Source organism: Siniperca chuatsi, linkage group LG4, assembly GCF_020085105.1.
Source record: "Siniperca chuatsi isolate FFG_IHB_CAS linkage group LG4, ASM2008510v1, whole genome shotgun sequence".
Classification (NCBI taxonomy): Eukaryota; Metazoa; Chordata; class Actinopteri; order Centrarchiformes; family Sinipercidae; genus Siniperca; species Siniperca chuatsi.
In genome coordinates this window covers 3,539,412-3,556,275 of record NC_058045.1, presented here as the reverse complement: position 1 = coordinate 3,556,275, position 16,864 = coordinate 3,539,412, and the positions used below count along the sequence as shown (strand labels likewise).

Sequence of the window (16,864 nt, the reverse complement as noted above, 5' to 3'; positions counted from 1 at the left end):
AAGCTCTCATATGGAGCCGAGCCATGCATTATTCACCCCACATTTACATAAGACACAATGAGGGGGAACAGTGCCAGAAATGTGTACGGCAGAGCTGTGTGTGCATATCTAGTGTACAGTGTGTGAGCGATTCTCTAAATTTCTTTGCCACCTGAGGTTTTTGCTGCTCTGCCAACGGATGTTGATGCAATATGGACGAGGCCAAAGACCCTCAAACTGCTCGCTGAATCCCTGAAAGCCTTGGTTACCCATTACAACAAGAAAGAGGGAGGGAAGGAGAGATTGCGAGATAAAGAAAGATATTGTTTCTGTGCACATTTGTATTTTTATCTCTGTCTCTGTCTGAAGGGTCTGTTTGTAGAGGGATTAAAGCCAAAACAGGCTTTGTGGCATTGTTAAATAAACACAGGTTGGATTAGACATGAATTACCTCAGAATTCCTTCACCATGATGAAATACAGTGGTGTGCAAAAGTGTTTGCCCCCTTCCTGATTTCTTATTTTTTTGCATGTTTGTCACACTTAAATGTTTCAGATCATCAAACAAATTTAAATATTAGTCAAAGATAACACAAGTAAACACAAAATGCAGTTTTTAAATGAAGGTTGTTATTATTAAGGGAAAACAACATCCAAACCTACATGGCCCTGTGTGAAAAAGTGATTGCCCCCTAAACCTATTTTTAGGTTTAGAGGGCAATCCAAGTCAAAGTCCTGACCTGAATCCTATTGAGATGCTGTGGCATGACCTTAAAAAGGCAGTTCATGCTCGAAAACCCTCCAATGTGGCTGAATTACAACAATTCTGCAAAGATGAGTGGGCCAAAATTCCTCCACAGCGCTGTAAAAGACTCATTGCAAGTTATCACAAACGCTTGATTGCAGTTGTTTTTACTAAGGGTGGCCCAACCAGTTATTAGGTTTAGGGGCAATCACTTTTTCACACAGGGCCATGTAGGTTTGGCTTTTGTTTTCCCTTAATTATCACAACCTTCATTTAAAAACTGCATTTTGTGTTTACTTGTGTTATCTTTGACTAATATTTAAATTAGTTTGATGATCTGAAACATTTAAGTGTGACAAACATGCAAAAAAAAAAAAAGAAATCAGGAAAGGGGCAAACAGTTTTGCACACCACTGTAGTTCTAAGTAATATGGTGCTCCAACAAATAAAAGATTTATAGTGCAATCATTGCTTCCCTTTGTGGTAAATTGGCAAGAATTTGGATGAAAGTGTTGATATTTGCTTTACTGCCTTGAACACATTAACTCATTTTAGCTGTGTTGCCAGAAATGGTAAACAGCATTACAGTCTACTTTCAACAGTAACATTGCTCAGTGCACAGCAGATCTACAGTACATGGTACATGCAAATAATTATTGTTATTATTATTATTGTGCTGCTTAGTTTGCCAGATGGGTGGAGTTTGTGTGATAACTAACAGTATATGGTTAATAACAAACATCTGGTGGTCATATGAATCAGAAGTAGATTAAAATTTTGTTGCAGACTTTTAAAAACAATTACAGCGCAGGTGTAAAGTCATGCAATGATAAGTGTTTCTGTTTTAATTAAAACACATACAGTACGTATCAGGTTCACACACCCTTCAAGGTTTTCTGGTGTTATTGCTTTGAGGCCTGAAAACACAAAAATACTACATAAACAACAATATCTAACAAAAAAAAGGAAAAATGTATATTTTGGTAAAAGAAATTAGTTGAGAAATGATGCCATAACACTAACACTTAACAATATACTGAAGTTAAAACCAGACTGGGCAAGATTTTTATGTAAAAAACATCTAAATCATAAAGATAAATTATAGGAAAACACCCCCTCCCCACTGACTGAGACTTTGCAGATTAACCAGGTTTACCCAAATGAAATTCTGTCATGGGTTTGGATGCTTCCCTGCCAACAGGAAGGGACTATTTGAAATTTAAATTTGAAAATCTAAACTGTGTCCAGTGAGTGAGTCTTCTGTCCAGAGAAACCTAGACTCAGTAACTTTTTCCTCTCTTACCTTTTGTTTTGTTTTTGGATGGATCTGGCTTCTCACTAACTCACAAACTCACTCATTCACGTTTAGCAGGCTGCAGATTTTCCACAAAGGGGGAGCTGTTCAATTCACTACACCTGCCAACCTGTGTGACCCAAGGAACGTAATAGCAGCAGCAGTTTAGACCTGCAGATGTCGCCTCCTGCAGGCAAGGAAAGGTTGCTGCTGCTGCTACAGTTTTAATATTTGTATGTCTTTGTATTTGTTCCACCTGTTGGCTAAAATAAACTAATTGATAAATATGGAACATTACTGAGCCTGTGACTGTAAAATAATTTTGTAAATAAATGCATTATCTATTTCCCTTTATTAAAATCTATGAACTATGAACATTAACACCTCCAAGGCCAAGGAGCTCATTGTGGACTTCAGGAAAGAGAGAGGAGGCCCACATGACCCCATCCATATTAACGGGATGTCTCTAGCTTCAAGTTCCTGGGGACCCATATTTCGGAGAACCTGTCCTGGACCACCAACACCTCCTGCCTGGTCAAGAAGGCTCACCAGCGCCTCTTCTTCCTAAGGACACTAAAGAAGACCCAACTGTCCTCAGCTGTCCTGGTGAACTTATATCGCTGCACAGTAGAGAGCGTCCTAACCAGCTGTGTCACAGTCTGGTATGGGATGTGCTGCAGAGCGCTGGGCACTGGAGCGGGTGGTGAAAACTGCCCAGCGCATCACAGGGACTCCACTTCCAGCCACTGAGGACATCCAGAGGAAACGCTGTCTGCGTCGAGCCAGCAGCATTCCTAAGGACTCCTCTCACCCCGCCCAGAGACTGTTCTCTCGCCTCAGGTGCCTCCGGACCAGGACCAGCAGAGAAACAGTTTTTTTCCCAGAGCTGTCTTCCTGCTGAACTCTGCCCCCCGCTGATTCCACTGTCCCCTCATATACCTTAACTTTAAATGCTGCTACATTGTTTTTGCTGCTGCTATTTGTTTTTGCTGCATGTACCACATGTTCATTTGCACTACCGGACTATTTATTTATACATATACTGCATCATGTGCACTCCGGTACTATGTACTGATTACTGTAATAACTCATCTATTGCACTGTTATTTCTGTCCATAATTTGCACTAACCTTAATATTAATTGCACTTCTGTTCTGCCCAGTCCAATTCACTATTGTACATACCCATCAGTATACTTCTGTTTATAGTAATGCCATCTGTATATAATGTCCATAGCGCCACTTGTAAAATATTTTCATGATACTGCTCTATCCTGCACATACTTTATATCCTGCACTTGCTTATTGTACTTCTGGTTAGACCTAAACTGCATTTCGTTGTCTTGTACTTGTACATGTGTAATGACAATAAAGTTGAATCTAATCGAATCTTAAGCTTTTCATGCACTTGACCAATAGACATTTCTCAGAAAGAAACCTGTCACCTGTCAAGAGCATGTGAATTATTTCACATGCGCAGGCAGGACTGGAACTGCAGGTCAAAAACTTCTGGTGCTGCAATTGACATCTCTTTTTTTGCACTGACATCCCATAATTAGTATGAAATTGAAAATTTCCCTTTAATTTGCTTCAGCAGTCTGCTTTCAGATCTCAGTTCCTTTTATGAAACACTGAAACAATTTGTTTTGACTAATCAACATGTGTTCCTGTGTCTTTTCTAATTTCTGTATTCTTCCTAATGTCAACATGCACCCCCTTAGGTTTAGATTTACAACTTATTATATTAAAAACATAAAATATATGTTTTGCAAAATGGTTTCTACAATTTTTGCCACTGTTTCTTCAAGTGAGGTTGAGAGACCCAAAATGTCTCTGCAATGGACTCAAAGGGTACAGAGCTAAATGAAGAACACTCCCATTCCTGTGGGCCTTTACTTGTCGGCATGGAAAATCCTGATCATAGATGTCAATTTTACCTCCGTTTTCAATTTCTTGTATATCTCAGCATACGTTTCTGTGCTATGTCACCGAAAAAAGGGCAGATTTTTCTCAGGCCAAAAATCTGTCAATAAAGCAGGAAATGGAAAATGTTCCAGTTCCTTTGACATACACCTAAATGTCTGTCTCTTAGTTCTGTGTAGAAAGAGGCCCCACAGTATTTGCAGTGTGGGTGGGAGGCTGAATCCCGCTCCTGAATCCTGTTCCTTGTCTCTGTGTGTTTACTTTCTCTTTGTTTTCTCTTGTGTCTTTCAGCAGCTTCACACACACACACACACACACACACACACACACACACACACACACACACACACACACACACACAGAACTGAAGATACTGGATGCCCTGGTGGTTGTTAACACTGCTTTGTAAAATGTATTGTTCTTCAATTAAATAGTGTGGAATGAGACTACTTATTTCATGTGTCATACATTTTCATCCAAGTGAGAGCACAGTGTTTGCCTCAGCCAGAACCCATAGAAATCAAACTGCTGTTCCTGGCATTCAGAAAGTACAGTACAGAAATTACACTGACAGAACACAAAATGACAAGTACAAACACAGCTGAAATGTCTGAACAGTAAACTAAAAATGTCAACATGATGGAAAATGGAGGTTAATAATTGAGACAGCCCTAATCCAGGAAATTAAGTCATAGGGAAGTGAGTGTGACCATGAGTGTGAGATTGTATTTTTTGTGAGTGTGTGTCTTTGTGCTTTAGGGATTGTGTGCTCTTATACTGAAGAAGGAAAGAAAGGAAGAGAGAGAGAGAGATTATGCAGAATCCAGCACTTCTATCTGTTTGGTTAATCAAACAAGACTTGATATAAACTGACTGTTGAGAGATGTGTTTTTACATTCATCAATAGTGTGCATAGTGATGTCCCTGCAGATCCAACATATTATTTAAAGCTGCACTAATTAATATTTTATATTAACAATTAATGAAATGACAATAACAATGGATAAATGCTTAATGTGAAAGATGTCGCTTGTGGGTGACAAACCCACAGAGATTTATCCCCCAACTCTGCAGTTCTCCTCAGATCTATGGAGCATTTTAGCATCTTTCAGCTCATTGTTTTGGTTTTCCAGCCCACAGCTTTATTGTTTTTTTAACATTGTTTCCAGAGGCAGCAGGCAGCTGTTTTCAGTGAAAAAGCTCTGATAAACCCACTGTAGGCTACATGTCCAGCACCAAACAGTAGACAGACAAAGTTAGCGACTAACTGGTGAACATATTGGAACATTTGGCAGCTAAAGAGCCAGATATCTCCCTCAGGGGTTGGTAGAGACTAAAAACAGAGCTTAAAGGAGAGTGAATATTGGACTTACATTCATCAGATGGACTCAAGCACTACTCAAATGGGATGATAATGTTGGTCTGTGTCTGCTGAATGTGTAAATAGGCAACTCTTTTCTAACTTGTTCGGCATAACTTAATAACCCCATAACTTTATATGGTGATAATATGTCAATGTTGTGGCCCAAGTGGCCACATGAAAGATCAATTGATGCAGCGTTAAGTATCTTTTTTGTCTTGTAGTTATGTTTAAAGGCCCATTCTGTTATTTTCTGACCATATAAATTTAGAATTTTTTGACTGAAATAATTGAATACTTGACAAGAAAAAAACAAAAAACTGTTTACAAAAATAACAGGAAATAAACAAAATCAGAAGACCTTTATGTTTAGCTGTTGTCTAGTTTTAGTCTGTATTTTAAGGCTTGTCAATTAATTTAGAGTCATAGCATGTTCAAGTCCTGTGTTTAAAAGGGTGGAGGTGGGGGCGCCCCAGTAGCTCACCTGGTAGAGCGCATACCATGTATCAAGGCTGAGTCCTTACAGCAGCAGTCCGGGTTTGAATCCAGCCCAGGCCCTTTGCTGCATGTCATCCCCCCTCAGGATGTGCAGGTGCACTCCAGGACAGTCAGGTGTACCACACCCAACAGTGATGCTGGGGGTGGTCAGAGGTTGAATAGGCTTGAAACTTTCAATCAGGGAGGGCAGCGAAACACAGCTTTTCTGCCTGAGTCACTCTTTAAATTTATCATAGTATATATATCGTAATGTGTGCCTTTAAAGGTGGAGTATGCGATTCTAATCCAATACACGTCTTTTTGTCAAATTCTGTGAATATCTCCTCACGCTGTTTGTACACAGCCCTGGCTCTGTAAATGGAAATAAACAAAGTGGCTCAGACCGAGCCACACAACACTATTCCAGACATGATTTGTGTGTCAGGTAATGTTAAATGACTTGCCCACAGACATTCAGCTTACTTTCTAGTCTGCCAAGATATGCTGTTGTTGTGATGTTAGCTATAGCAGCAGGAGAGTTGTGAGTATCGCTGTCTGGAGCTGCTGTGCTGGCTCTGGGAAACCGTCTTGTCCTCTCTGGCTGTTAGCTTCACAGCAGCAACTGTATGGACAGTTTGCTTACCCACAACCTAGCTAGCGTTAGTTACATTACGTGCTGTGTTCTTGTTCCTCTATATCTTGGTATTTGTGATTGTATTGGATCTCTCCAGAATCACAGAACCCACCTTTAAACATGAAAATTACGAATGCCTTTTTGTGCATGTGTTTAAGTGTTTTGGTTTGCAAATCTGCAGCATGTGTGTAAGTTCAGCATTAGGACAGCAGGCACTTGCACACACACACTCATTGCAGTACTATTAGCTTTGATTTACTGATGTGATATCATAGGTTGGCTGGAAAGGTCTTCTTTGTTCTTTCTACTACGTGAGCACTTTATCTTTTCACACAAATACACTATAAATGATAGAAAAATCCCCCTGGCTTTCAGTGGCGAGGCTGTGTGTGCTGACCTCTACGTGCCCTTCAGCTCCCTCTGCCTTGTCAGGAGTTTCTTTTGTTGACGTTGAGGTGCCTCCAAACTAAGTGCTGCCAACTGAAACCAAACAAGGGGGGAGAGGAAATCAAACACATGCACACAAAAGTCACCAGATGTGGTAAAGAGTGTTTTGGATAAATGGTCAATTTAAGCAGTCCTGTCTGCTGGAAACAGAAGTCTGGATGAAACTGAGTAATTACAAATGATGACATAATAAGCAAATCATAAAAAAGCCACGGGAAGTTCAACATGCTTTAGTGTTGGAAAACGAATGGCAGAAATGCATACGCATCTTTCTATTAAAATGTCATGCTCCAGGGAGTGGTAAATGAACAACAGCGTGATGAATATCAACATAGTCTTTCTGTTCTTCACACTGTGTTCCACCCTTTTGGAAATTACTGTTTTTGGCAAGGAAATTCCTGCCGACTGCAAACTTAACAACAACTCAGGTGAACTGTTTTTGTTAGAAGTGTGAATTTCCAAATAATAGGGCTGCACGGAAAACGTGTCAGGATGTTGTCATAAGCATGCCACCACACGTCTCCTCAATATGGAGTCACTTTGGAAAATGAAATTCCAATGAGCTCAGAGTTGCAGACGAGTGACTCAGAACAAAGTGTGTCCAACAGCTGATGGAGGCTCTTATTTACATGACTTAACCACTGCATAAAACCAACAATAGCATGTTTGCTGCATGTAAACATTAGAGCCTGACTGACATACCAGCAGGCTGATATTATCATTTGATATTGGCTTATCGCACACATATTAGTATCGGTGTATATGTTGACAGATAGACATTGCAATACCTGAATGTTTTGGCCAATGCTGTGTATCTCAGGTCTGTAATTTCCTAGGACGTTTCCTGGAAAGAATTATGTGATTTGGTACTAATTATAGGGAAAATACTGTAGAGACAGTGTTGGAAAACTGGAAAACTTCCAATGAATTAATTCTAATTAAATGCCCATAGTCAGCGTCCAGCAGGTCAACAGAACATGCAAAAATGCCATATTTGTCAAAAGGCAAGTATACAATATGTGATGATGAACGATGAGATGAAAGTTTCCAATGATGAATTAATCATGAATAAATATTTCCTTGGGTTTAAATGGAGCAATTCTGTCAAGGAATTTTCCCTTTGCTGCATGTCATCCCCCCTCAGGATGTGCAGGTGCACTCCAGGACAGTCAGGTGTACCACACCCAAGAGTGATGCTGGGGGTGGTCAGAGGTTGAATAGGCTTGAAACTTTCAATCAGGGAGGGCAGCAAAACACAGCTTTTCTGCCTGAGTCACTCTTTAAATTTATCATAGTATATATATCGTAATATGTGCCTTTAAAGGTGGAGTATGCGATTCTAATCCAATACACGTCTTTTTGTCAAATTCTGTGAATATCTCCTCACGCTGTTTGTACACAGCCCTGGCTCTGTAAATGGAAATAAACAAAGTGGCTCAGACCGAGCCACACAACACTATTCCAGACATGATTTGTGTGTCAGGTAATGTTAAATGACTTGCCCACAGACATTCAGCTTATTTTCTAGTTTGCCAAGATCTGCTGTTGTTGTGATGTTAGCTATAGCAGCAGGAGAGTTGTGAGTATCGCTGTCTGGAGCTGCTGTGCTAGCTCTGGGAAACCGTCTTGTCCTCTCTGGCTGTTAGCTTCACAGCAGCAACTGTAGGGACAGTTTGCTTACCCACAACCTAGCTAGCGTTAGTTACATTACGTGCTGTGTTCTTGTTCCTCTATATCTTGGTATTTGTGATTGTATTGGATCTCTCCAGAATCACAGAACCCACCTTTAAACATGAAAATTACGAATGCCTTTTTGTGCATGTGTTTAAGTGTTTTGGTTTGCAAATCTGCAGCATGTGTGTAAGTTCAGCATTAGGACAGCAGGCACTTGCACACACACACACACACTCATTGATATTATCATTTGATATTGGCTTATCGCACACATATTAGTATCGGTGTATATGTTGACAGATAGACATTGCAATACCTGAATGTTTTGGCCAATGCTGTGTATCTCAGGTCTGTAATTTCCTAGGACGTTTCCTGGAAAGAATTATGTGATTTGGTACTAATTATAGGGAAAATACTGTAGAGATTGTGTTGGAAAACTGGAAAACTTCCAATGAATTAATTCTAATTAAATGCCCATAGTCAGCGTCCAGCAGGTCAACAGAACATGCAAAAATGCCATATTTGTCAAAAGGCAAGTATACAATATGTGATGATGAACGATGAGATGAAAGTTTCAAATGATGAATTAATCATGAATAAATATTTCCTTGGGTTTAAATGGAGCAATTCTGTCAAGGAATTTTCTGGAAATCAACAACTGCTTCTAAATTCAAGTAACAAAATCGTAACTATAAGAACTTTGTTTCCATTTTCTCCATAATTAGCATCACGTTACATAGTTCTTTGCACGTGGGAGAAGTTTGCCTTCAAGGCTTTCTGGCAAAAAGGCTTTCTGCCTCTCTTTTTTCCTAAACCTAACCAAGTAGTAAAGCCCTGAGGGCAAACTTCTCCCAGGTTCTAGTTCTTTGAAGCAAACTTAAAAAAAAGTATTAGGAAATGATGGACTTGCAAAGTGTTACCAGTGTTTCATAGTCTGCATTTTTATGTTCTTTTGACCCTTATTTTATTTAATTAAAGTTTTGTTTTTATTTGTATTGTTTTTTACAAATGATATTGTGCTGATTAAAATTTAAGTAAAGTTAACCTCTTTTAAGTATTATTAAGGGCATTGTTTTCCTTTTGTTTATTTATTTATTTTTGATAGCAGTCAATATGTGACAGTAAAGGGATCATATGGAACAAAGTTCCCCATCCTCAAACTCAAACATTCAGTCGCATGGCCAGGATCTTAAACCTCTAAGACATCTGGACACCCCATTACCATCAATTACCATCATCACGACAGTAAAATTTATTGTTCAACTGTAAAATATCATTACACATGTTTCACGCAACTCTTTAATATTCAAATTTTAGGGATCTTTGCCAAAAATGCTTATGTGTTTGTGTTAAAAAAGTATATCAGTATTGGCCTAAAAAATCCACTATCAGTTAGGCTTTAGTAAACATGTTGCATCACCTGGTCTCCTGCTCCCAAGAATATCCAGTTGTATCGTTGTACTGCAGCTGACAGTGTGGGTAAAACTACACCAGAGATTTAGATTATTCACCATTAAAGCCTAATAAAAGTTACAGTGAGTGCTGTAAAATGAAAGACTTTCTTCCAAAAAGAGACCCATTATTCTGGGTCTCATTTTGTGTCATGCATATGGGCTTAGTACTAATGCTGCAACTAAATAAAGTGTCCAACAAAATGCAGGCTGATTAGGATGAGAATTAACGTGTGTAGAGTAATTAAAATCAAAGCTTTTCTTAATGAGATTAATAATTGGTTAAAGGAAGTCTTTAATCTTATAAGCAGGCCCTTTCCAGTTAAATCACCTAAATACTAAGATGGCACATATCTTGAAGAGCCCCAAACCAGCACATCTTTCATTCACTCTCCCCAGTTACTGCTGGGAAAAACACTGGCAGAGCAGCTCTACTCTCCTCTCTTTTCTCACTGTAGAAGCCGGCTGTTGTGATGCCTTTAAGTACTGACGAAAATGTCGTAACTATAAAGACTCATATTATTAACCCCTAAAAAAGGGCACATGACAGGTGGGCATCATCACGGATATCCCAGCTGCAGAGATGTGATGATAAGGTAGTGAATTTTAATATAATGTGTTACAGTGTTTCACTGAGCGATATAAAACCCCTTAAGACATTTTTCAACTTTGTGTACCTACTGTAGCTTACACTTTCCTGTGTTCACACATAGTGACTGATGAAGACATGCGTTATATGCATCCAGTGTGTAAAAACAAGGCTAAACTGAATCAAACAATATCAATACAATTTTGAGATGCAGCTATACAAAGAAAACCATAAGAAAAGTGACTGAATTCAAACTCTAATTCCAAACTACAAATATCAAAACCAGGTAAGGCAGGTGTGACAAGGTGTGAAAAGTGAGGTTTTTTTTTTCGACAAGCAAATATTGCCATGTAAAAAACAACAAAAAAAAAGAGTTTTATATCAAATAATTTGGTCATAAAAATGTATAAAGTAACTTTCAACAGATGACACTGACAGTAGGCAGTAGGTGTGGTCTGGGATGTTGGGAGAGCCCTTATGTGTATGTCCTTGTTGATGTTACTATGTTGATTGTTTCGTGTTGTTGAATTGCTTAATTCATTTTCATGTTTTGTGCCTGAGGACCCCCTTGAAAACAAGATGGTGCATCTCATGGGGTTTATCCTCTAATTCAATTTTGGGGGGAATTTTTTTTTTTACAGTGAGCTCATCATGCCAGTCGTCAGCAATTGTTCCACTTGTCCTCAGAAAATTAAGTGATGTATTGTTATTTATATTAAAATCATTTGACAGATGCTTTTGTTCAAAGCAACTTACAAATATATGCATACACATTTGGGGTTCAGTGTCTTGCTCATACCAATCCTATGATTAGGGCAAGTTTGCCTTTACTAGATAGTGGACAGTGAAGAGTGGACAGGGGATGAGGGAAGAGAGAGATGGGGGATGACATGCAACAAAGGTCGTTGGCTGGACCAGGGAAGTTGCAACTACATGGCCAGCATGTTAAACCCCTAGGCCGCCAGTACACCCCTATTGCCAGATTTGATTTCTTCTTATTCAAGTTTGCCTCACACAACTTGGGTTGTAGACAGGATTTTAGAAATACTGAGGTCACAAGTCCAAATTCCCCTGGCAGAACCGCACCCCAGTAAGAAATCATTAACAAGCCATCAACCAAACTTTGTACAAATATTAGTATTTAAAAAAAAGAAGCTAATTTATCAGTTCAATTACATTTTCTGTAAATGTTATCTTTCCACATTATAGTCTGGTACCAGTTGTGTAATTTTGGTGTAAAATTACTTTCATTTAAATTTCATATAACCTAAAAACGATCAGATTTAGTCCAAAACATATTAGAATCAGCTTTTTGAAAACAGCATGTGTAATATGTGTGGAATTGTAAAAAACTCCTCTTTATGTCATTATAAACGATTATAAACCACTTAGTTAGTTAGAGGTAAATGGTAGCTAAGAGCAAACCAGTTTCTATGTCATATTTTTAATAACGTTTTGTTGGCAGTTAATGTGACAAACACTGTTTGATAATCAGTGCAGTCTGCAGTCAAAACCAAAGGTTTATAGAGTATTTGTAACATTTCAACAGCTTATTAGTTGAGATTCAACAATCCAACTGTTTCACAAATAAAGGTTTGGTTAGGTTTTCGGCACAAAAAACATCTAGGTTAGGGTACGTTCATGCATTGTCACATATACTTTACTGATAATCTGTTAAACATCTGCAGACAACAGCGAAACGGCGTGTCTTCCTTCTCCTTCGGCTTCTGTTATCAGCGTCAGAACATGTTCAGCTGGTGGTGCTCGGATGTACGGGCTTCAGAGGAGTCCGTGAAGGCAGCGCTGGCCCTAGCGGTGATCATTGAGCTCCCGGGAGACTCCATGGAGAAGAAATGAGATGAAATAGGACTTCAGACCGGATCATGGCGGCGCCTCTCGGGCGGGACACCTTACCTGAACACTGGTCTTACGGTGTCTGCGGGGACGGCAGGGTCTTCTTCATCAAGTGAGTGGGATAATGAGCGCTTTATCGCACCGTCTCTCCCGGTTTAACGGGAGTTGGCGGGGTCTGTTGGTGTTTCCTTCCCGGTGGTGTAACAGGTGTTTTTCTCCTCTCTCTCTGTCTGTGCGGCAGCGATGAGACGCGGACAACTACCTGGCTCCATCCCCGCTCCGGTGAACCTGTAAACTCCGGACACATGATCCGCTCAGGTAGCTAGCTAAGCTAGTTCTGCAGGGTTGTTTGACCCTGTGTATTCATTTTGCCCTTATGTTTACTTTACTGATTTGCCATCTGCCAACTTCAGTTTAACGTTACATTTTGGGCCCAGCCCGAGGGGACAAAACTTTCAGGTGTCACGAACAAGTGTGTCGTTTTATTTCAGACCTGCCTCGGGGATGGGAGGAAGGTTTTACGGACGAAGGGGCCAGTTACTTCATAAAGTAAGTACCATATAACTGCCTTTGCTGTCTCCGTTACTGCGACGGTCACCTGCGCATTGCTTAAAGTTACCGTGCAGCTTAATATGGCTCCCGCCTCTAATTCCCTCTACTAGCAGGTCTAATCACCGCAGGGACAGTGTGGATTTAAACAGGGTGTGACTGGGACTAACCTGCTGACCCTATCATGACCCCACTGCTTTCATCTGCAGTGTACAAGATGCTGATGTCAGCTGTATGTTTCTCATGTTCTGCATTTTGCCATTTATGGCTGTATGTGTCTTTTTCTTACAGTTACAGCATTTTCTTGCATTGATGCAAATTGTTTGGGGGCTCTTTGAGCTTACATGCTGGAGTTACTTTGTGATACTGAAATAAAAGAAAAAACTAAATGATTTTTATGTGGTACCCACTGTGCCTCAACTTGTTTTCTACTTTATCCAATTATTTTATTTTATTAAGAACTACTTTTGCATGCTGTTTTGCATTCAGCCATTGATACTCAGTTGCCAGTTTACAAGGTTTTTTGAGGCTGGTAACACATCATTATTTCAGAGTTACAAAAATCAGATAACAATATATTATCTGATATTACTTTTTTACATAAACACAATCTCATGGACAAACTCTGTTATGGCAGATCTGTTTCCTGTTAGCTATAAGATAATATTGGCCAATGTATAGGCCCAGATGGTTTATTGGTAAGGCTCTAATAGGGTGCACACTGCACAGTATTTAAAAACAAATACTGAAGTCATAAGTAAAAGCAGCCTGAGAATTATGTAAAATTTTCTCTTAATTTGGATATTTTCCATGTTTAAAATTCTTTCATACTAAACAGTTGTATGTGCCAGAGTTACATGATGGCCTAATAGCTTTTTAAAAAAATAAGATTGCTCTCTAATCTGGCAGAGAGTAATATTGTTTTGTTTCATTGTTGTATTTATTAGTACATCTTGGCCTAGAATGGTCAAGTTTAAGGTCAGTAGGTCTTTAAAATATTGGCAACTGCCTTTATTAACCCAGTATCTGTAACTGTGTAATTATAAAATATAAACTACAATTCAGATCTCTAAAATCCTTGAAAAAATATTGAGGAGTAGGACCTCTGTGTCCTCAGTGGACTAGCTTGTAATCCGTTTTTGTTGAAACTGTAGAAAGATGCTGACTGAACTTTATTGTCATTTTGAAGACTTTAGTTTGTGGTGCTGTTGTTGAATTGTTCTGTCTTATACTGAGAGGTGTTTTTTATATTTTGTCCACCCTCGCTGATATAAAACAGTTTCAGCAACATTATAGGATGCTTTGTATTAGATTGCATTAGTTTTAGCTAGGTGTACTGAGTGAATATAGATAATGAGAAGAGCAGAACTATCATAATGAGCAAGAGTGCTTATTATGATGAAGTAGTGTGAAAATCTAAAATCAGTCCATTTGCTGTTGTTGAACATGCTTTCCGTACTCTGTTGAGAAATGTTGAGCAGATTTGTTTGGTCAGTCCTGTCAAGGCGACAGAACAAGTGCTGTGAAATTTTTATCACTTTAGTAAATAACGTATCTACATTCACATTGAGAGTTTTGACTGCAATTCCCAGCAACAATGAGGTGAATCATTTTCACAAACCCAACATCAGATCTTTGCTGTATTTGAAATCAGATAACAAAGGCTTTTGTGGCTGCATTGTATTCTGGTCACCTTGATGTTTTGTATCTGAAGAAAATGACTAATGACCTACATTATAGTTGCACTGGGAATACGTTAATGCAGTTTCACACATGCCTGTTCGTGGTTTGGCCTATTCTCTGCAATAATTAGAAGAATAAACCAACAAACAGTAGGCAGAAAGCATGGACACGAGACACGTGACGAGCAGGAAGGGAAAGGTGCGTTTGGCAGTGCAGAGCAGCAGACAGACAAATAAAACACTTGTTTAGCACCTGAAAAAGTTTAGGACTTGGAAGTGACTTTGAATTTTTTGTCTTGACTTGGGACTTCATAGTCAAAACTTGTCACTTACTTGTGACTTGCAAAACAATGACTTTGTCCCACCTCTGACAATATGAAGGTACACTAGCAACAGTATTCAAATGTTTTTGGGTGGATTTTTTTCTTTAAACTGCAAGGTGGGTAAAGTTCCTGCATCTACAGGAATTATCATTCGATACTAGAATCTGAAAAGTTTAGAATCTGAAAACTAGAGGACACAGGTTGCTGATAGAATACTGTTTGGTCAATATTTGGCTAATATTTACTGCCATAAATTATTATATATAGGTCACTTAAATGTCTCACAGCATAGAGGAAACACAGGGAAATAAAGATCCTCTGAGTTGAATGTTTTTCAGTACAAATTTGGACTCTGCCATGCCTCGACATACACAGTTGGCATTTATGTTTTTTGCAGTGTGTGGGTTTGTTTGTAAGACTCTTTGGTGGATAATTGATTTCTCCGGTTGTTGAATATTCATATACAGACAGTACTTCTTCTAAAGCGTCTGTAAGATGGAAAATGAACATTTTAGATTTTAGATTTGTCGATTCAGTTGGTCAGGAAGCAGCTGTTTTGAGGTCCTGTGACACCCTCAGTGTTTTAGTGTTTTATGACTTCTCTGTGCTGAGCTATTATGCTGACAGAATTAAAGTGTCATTGCAGATAACAGAGGGCAAAGGTCATTTATGCTGCTGTTGCTGGTAATTGCTTCGGCACAAACAGAGTTTTTTTCTTCAGTTGAAAGCTGTTTTAGATTTTGAGTAACTGCTGTCGGAATTCAGGTTTAATGCAAAATATCTTGTTGTGTTAGACGTTAATTAAAATTCATGTGAATCGGTCCTGATGTGCTGTCATGTTTTGCAGTGATGTGTGACTCAGACTTAGATTGTGTGTGTGTGTGTCTTTTTGCCACTACTCTCTAAAAATAATCCTGAACGAGTCACTGAAAAATAAATGAAACAATTACTGTTTTGAGTTTCTGGTTTAAGGTTTTGTTTTTAAATGAAAGCTTTCATTTATGCCACACTAATATGTAACTCAAACATATTCAGTAGTTTAATTGGCTATCAAGCTGTTAGCAGGCAGTTGTTGGTTTGTCAGACGTAATTTTGTGTTTGGCTGGAGAGCTGTAGCTCTGTATTTTGCCAAAAATGTATTAATATTCAGCCTTGATGCTTTAAAGGTAGACCAACCACAGCTGATGAGCTTGTGATATGACCTTGTACTGCACTGCACTGTTCATCCTGTTTTTCCACTTTGATATCAAGGAATGATCTTTTATTCCTGACCTCAGTATAACATGTGACAACATCCCTCTACCTACGAGCTTAATGAAGTTCCCACCACTGGAGATGTCACTGGTTACCATATAAACAATACCCGCCCCTGTTACCTGGTTGGTAGCCAGACCAGAGTGACGCAATTTTACAGACAACTAGCAACGTGTTAACAGTGACTGATGCCTGTCTACTTACCGTCAGACTCTTTAACGTGTTCAGGGGAAAATCCTTACATTTACGTTGCTGACTTTTGCCCATTGCCACCACAATAGAAACAGGGGGGGTCGTGTTTCAGTTCTATAGGACAGAGAAGCTACCATTTGTATTAGAAGTAGTACAGTGAGTGCCAAAATAATTAGGTGATCTGTCAATCAACAGAAAATTGATTGTCACCTATTTTGATAACTAATTAATAATTCAAAGAATTTATCAAGGAAAAATAGCAATCATTTACCGGTTCAAGCTTCTCAAATGTGAGGATTTCTATTTTTTTTCTGTTTCATATCTCTGTAAATCAAGTATCTTTTGGTTTGGTTTGGTTCAATTAATCTGCCGATTATTTTCTCGCTTAATCGAGTAATTTCTTTGTCTATAAAATGCCACACAATAGTGAAAAATTCTT

At 38.9% G+C, this 16,864-nt stretch overlaps 1 protein-coding gene across 7 annotated transcripts in view; it reads left to right on the top strand.

Annotated features, from left to right (window-relative positions):
• The first annotated feature begins 12,340 nt into the window (after positions 1 to 12,340).
• The window catches only part of LOC122874587 (pleckstrin homology domain-containing family A member 7-like), a 134,352-nt gene continuing 129,828 nt past the window's right edge, over positions 12,341 to 16,864 (top strand). For 2 of the 7 annotated variants that reach the window (XM_044192642.1, XM_044192639.1), the window contains exons 1-3: positions 12,342 to 12,537; positions 12,667 to 12,743; positions 12,917 to 12,974. In XM_044192642.1, coding sequence (XP_044048577.1) covers positions 12,455 to 12,537; positions 12,667 to 12,743; positions 12,917 to 12,974 — 218 coding nt within the window. In that variant the 5' untranslated portion in view covers positions 12,342 to 12,454. Of the gene's footprint in view, positions 12,538 to 12,666; positions 12,744 to 12,916; positions 12,975 to 16,864 lie in introns of all 7 variants that reach the window. The other 5 variants (XM_044192641.1, XM_044192640.1, XM_044192649.1 and 2 more) reach the window with 5 other exon arrangements.